This window comes from Montipora foliosa, chromosome 2 (assembly GCF_036669935.1).
Source record: "Montipora foliosa isolate CH-2021 chromosome 2, ASM3666993v2, whole genome shotgun sequence".
NCBI classification, from domain to species: Eukaryota; Metazoa; Cnidaria; class Anthozoa; order Scleractinia; family Acroporidae; genus Montipora; species Montipora foliosa.
Window position 1 is genome coordinate 35,262,843 of NC_090870.1, and position 5,000 is coordinate 35,267,842.

Below are 5,000 nucleotides of genomic sequence, written 5' to 3' on the forward strand. Positions count from 1 at the left end.
CCAAACCGCTGTTTCTTCTTTTGTGACTTAATTTGACAGCAAGTTACAGTCTCTTTTGGTACCTGTTCCCCAAGAATTCCTTGTTCTTTCAAGTAATGGCCATTACAGATCATTTCTAAGTTTCCTTACACTTCCTGGTGCATACTGTGTCACTGAGCTACAAGGTCAGACGGGAGCAGGTCGTGGGAATTGAAGATGTCAAATATGTACAAGTACAGGGAAGGGTTACGTCCCCATCACCTCCTCCCGTCTGACCTCGTAGCTTAGTCGCTAGAGCAGCGGTGATCTTACCCGAAGGTCATGGGTTCAATATTCCCACCCTGGTCAGAGTTTTTCTCTGTCCTTGTGTGGGCCCAATTCCATTAGCAGGACTAATGCTCACATAGTTTACATAGCACTTCGCATTACCCTACAATAGTTAATTCTGTTTAAGTATAAGTGCTACACGGCCAACATTTGCAAAAATGTTACCCTTCGATGTCTTTGGTTAGCCAACTGTGGTTTCCTTTTCTTTGCAGTGTGGTCGTCCTGTGGAAGTTAAAGTTTGTCCTGAATGCAAAGTCGACATCGGTGGGACTGGATACAATCTTTCTCAAGGAAATAGAGTTGCTCAGAGGTATGTGCTGTTTCATACTCAAACTGAATCAAATGTATTCACACGGCGACATTTTTCAGATATTTTTACTTTTTCCTTTTTTTTTTTTCAGGGCTGATCGCACCATGACAGGTCACGTGCTCGGGCATCCCACTGCAAGGCCTAAGAGTCTTGTTTCAGAGCGAAACCTTTCATCTGTTGTTGTTGGCATCACAAGAATCCTCATGCATTGCGCTATGATTGAAGGAGCCTGTCGCCAACCGCAGGTATGCTAAAGAAGTCCACAAGGCATAATTGCAATTTGGCAATTCTAAACGGCTTTGATTTGATAAGAGAAGGGATTGAAATTGTCAAACGTTTCTCACACGGCTGTAAGGTTAATTAACCGTGGCAGTCAAATTGTTTTTACTCTGAGCTGTTAAGTGGGCCAAAATTTAGTTTCAACTGTTCTGCTGAATCCATCATCAAGGCCCTCTTTAAAATCATTATTACGCCCTTTAACTGTGTACGATTTTCATATAAACCTGAGAATATCTTGATTGTCCTTTATTAGGATGTGGCCTCCCTCATCAATCCCAGAGTTCCTCCTGAAGCATTGGCACGCTTTTTGTGGGATCACCTGCAAATGGATTTGGAACTTCTTGCTAAGAGCCTGGGGAGGAGTGTGGACGATACAATCCTGTGCATCCACATGGTCCTTGCATATATGACTGCGCATGTCTCAGATCGTAAGTTGCCAATTATTGCAAAAAAAAAACTTTTGCCAGTAACGTTTTTTTGTTTGTTTGTTTTTTTTGCCGTGTTTGTAGATCATGGTTTAATGGCTCATAACCCATGATGGCTTATTTTATCATTCCTCGTTTCTTTAAAAAGTGAATTAATTTTCCGCAATCCCGTACCTCACTCTTTTGCTTTCTCTTGACTGTAACTTAGTTTAACAATTTGTGTTAACCTTTACAGCGGTTAACAGTGACGCGCGCGTGAGAGCTCACAGATAACCTTTGCTCTCCGTAGAGGCGCCAGCGGTTAGAACATCCAGCTAGATCTTGGAGAGTTTTTGGTTCAAATCCCATCTGCCACTCAGATTTTTTCTGAGTTTCCTTTGGCTGTCAGATATTCTTTGTGTCTTTCATTGTTGATGTATTTCTCACAGTTTGCAGAGTCGGAGAGTGGCTCTTATCTCTGAAGCTGAGTTTGACTGTTTGATGCGTGTATGAGCCATAATTGTGTTGATTTGACTGACTACGTAACTGCCTGACGTAGGTCTTTTCAAAGGCCATAGATGTTCTTCCTTCACTACCGTCTCCAGTAGCTCAGTGTGTTGAGGCATCTAGCTAGATCTTGGAGGGTCATGGATTCAAATTCCATCTACGACTTAGATTCTTTTTTGGTCATCATATGTTTTTTGAATCTTGAGAATTTGCATTTTAAATGATTCCGATTTTTCCAGAACAACAAGCCATGGTTGTCGCGCCTAATCTGACGTCTAAGGAGTCCCGGAGGGATTGGGAAACAGCGTTCAACACCAGTATTCTGACTCCTACGATGACGGTAGATCTCCCTTGTCTTTTGTTTTCTTTTCCTCTTTTTAATTGTTTTGCAAATATTGAAGAGTTTGATAGTCTCGACATACTTTGTTTCAGAATCTCGAAGAAGGTATTCAATATTGCTTGGCGCTGCTAGTTGGCGACAACCGACTTGGTAAGTGGTATGTTTACATTCATGTCGAAAGTTGATCTAACGACAATACGCAGTCAGTGGAAACTTTCAAAACGGCTGTCAGATGCCATGTTTAAAATAAAACGCTATTTAGCGCTTGCACCTTGTCTCGTATTTCAACACTAACACATGCACATTTGCACATATGCGGTGATGGGTTATGCCTTTTGCAGATCACACAATTGGAATTCAATTAGAATTAGAATTAGAATTCAATTAGAATTAGAATTAGAATTCAATTAGAATTACAATGAGAAGAAAGAACGACCGTAACAGCTTCAAGAACTTCACCTAAAAATATGACTTCGAAGAACTTTCAAGTGATCGAATCTAAATTGTGTTACCAACAAACAGGCATAAACGGCGTGCAAATTTAGAGAGAAAATTGAGGATTTATCGTCGTGTGCTCACGTCCGAAATTCAAATTCACTTGTTATTTCTCGCTGTTCTTGCAAAAAAAATTATCAAAATGTAAAACGAACGTTTGAACTCGTTGTTTTTGCTCAGTAACCTTTTGTGGCGTTTTCGCTCGTGTTGTTTCTTAAGCTCTTTACCAATCTCGACCCCAGAGCTCTTCTCTTGACTGAGGGAGAGAAGAGCTCTGGGGAACCCTGAAACAAACTGTCTTTTCATTGGTTTTCATGAAGAACAATCAAAAGCGTCTCTAATTGGTGCATTCATGTTAGCACGAGGAGTGAGCAGGCGCCGTAAGGTTCAAATAGCCAATTTTTGGCTACAAGAACCCCACGGCGCATTCTCTCCTAGATAGAGTTTCCCAGAGCCTTGGGTCGATCCAAGGCTCTGGTGACGAGAATGGCTCTTTACTTGCGTAAACAACGATTATCGTGCTTCTTCATGCTTCAGTACGTGAACATTTTTTTCTAGGCAACAATCCCTTGATGCGGCAACTCTATGAAGTAAATGTTCCTCCGGATACTCTCACCAGCGGCATATCACCTTCCTGTCCAGCCCTATGGAGATACCGGACTCAAGTCACCCTAGACCACTTCTCGCACACCTTTCAGCAAGAAGTTCTCTCCACCGGTGCTGACAAGAACAAAGTCTTAGCAGAGTTTTTGCGACAGGTAAACTAACCACCGCAGCACAGACGCAGCCTCCAGAGGTTATACAACTGCTGCTTTGCTTAAAAAAGTCCGTTTTCGATTTTTTTGGTCGGCCGTAAAAGTTATTATTCTTCTCTTTCCAGGCATCTTACTCTAGGCAGTCATTATGAAGGCGGGTAAATCACAAAATTGCTCTCAAAGTGAAGATTCTTCTCGAAGAACAGCGTCCAATTTTGCGGAGCGCATGTCAAGCAACCATACTCAAAATGGAAAAAATTGACGAATTTAAAGAATTTTCTTCGATAATCGAACTTAGAACTAACTAACTTTTCCAAAATAATTATCTCACTGGAACCAATTTTAGTAAGGGGAAAATAAAAAGCATTTACCAAGCACTATTCATGTCACTTTACTCTTTTGGAATTCATCTTTAGGAACACAAACTTCGTGCGCTTCGCTTCCTGCCTGATATTGTGAAATTACAGCGTCTTCTCATGGACAAATTTCATCGCCGAATCGACAGAACAGAGGCAGAGAACATCAGGATACGAGATTTTCTCAAAAAGATTCCTTCCAGTAAGTCCGATAACGTGCTCATCACAGATGTGGGAATTCAATTGGTCTTTGTGAAGGTTCCCCCCCCCCCCAACCCTTACCCTCTGGAAACAGCAAAAGAGTTTTGTGATGGAAACAATTTATTTGTTTAGGGTGTTTTCAACACTCTCTTGTGCTTTGTTTTTACGAGAGCCTTGGTCACCATACATTTTGCTTTCCATAAACCAAGTAACAGCGTCCATGTTTGTGTGCGGAAGTAATTATTCGGGAACTTCTTTTCTATCAGTTTGAAATCACGGCCGTTGATCTCGTAAACTCAGACCAAGAACTCATTTCACTCCGTTCTCAAGATGACAAAGAAATGTACTGAAATGTAAAACACACCGAAGAACGAACCAAGCTATTTTTGCCCCTGAAACGTATTATTTAGTAGCGTTTCTTTACCGTCGATGTCATCATTGGCAAAGCCCCTAATAATTTATTCCAAAAATTTTATTTCTTTGTATTGGCTCTTATCATCCCCGGATAATCCTTACATGCCAACAAAACGATGTCAGTCCTTCAAGAGCGTTTAAACCTTTAGAAGCAGATGGTGTTACTTGAATTAACTTTTTTTCTGTGTTTCTATTTACAGAATCGGCGAAAGATGAACTCGCTTTTCTGATAGCAAGTTTCAACAAAGCGTGGAATCATGTGCGACAAAGTCTTGACCAGCAAGGTATGTTTTAATTTGACTCTTAACTTCTAAATGCGAGGAGGTGTTTTTTTTCCTTTTGTCGATGATGACTTGAGGATAGTTGGAAAGGAGCACTCGACCAAAAAACGCTGAGAATTGTGATAACGACCATTAAAGAGGGGTTCCATTGCAGAACCTCAGTCACTTCAACCTTAAACACTTGCAGTGAAACACAATCTTAATTGTCCTGATTTGCAACTGAATTTCAATGTGTTCTTAGAGTCAGCGAGTGTCTTAGCAACTGGATGGCACAGATTATATCAACATTATGTCATTGGAATCTCTTTTTATCGAAGTGCTAAAACGTTGGGAAATCTGGTTTATTATAACG

The 5,000-nt window shown here is 40.9% G+C and overlaps 1 protein-coding gene across 1 annotated transcript in view; it reads left to right on the plus strand.

Moving 5' to 3' along the window:
- LOC137992942 (E3 ubiquitin-protein ligase rnf213-alpha-like) overlaps nt 1-5,000 on the plus strand; it is a 130,874-nt gene that overhangs the window by 112,875 nt on the left and 12,999 nt on the right. Inside the window, exons 66-73 of the mRNA XM_068838537.1 lie at nt 519-616; nt 708-861; nt 1,149-1,323; nt 2,046-2,146; nt 2,239-2,296; nt 3,200-3,399; nt 3,813-3,954; nt 4,568-4,651. Of these exons, the coding sequence (XP_068694638.1) occupies nt 519-616; nt 708-861; nt 1,149-1,323; nt 2,046-2,146; nt 2,239-2,296; nt 3,200-3,399; nt 3,813-3,954; nt 4,568-4,651 (1,012 nt within the window). The remainder of the gene's footprint in view (nt 1-518; nt 617-707; nt 862-1,148; nt 1,324-2,045; nt 2,147-2,238; nt 2,297-3,199; nt 3,400-3,812; nt 3,955-4,567; nt 4,652-5,000) is intronic.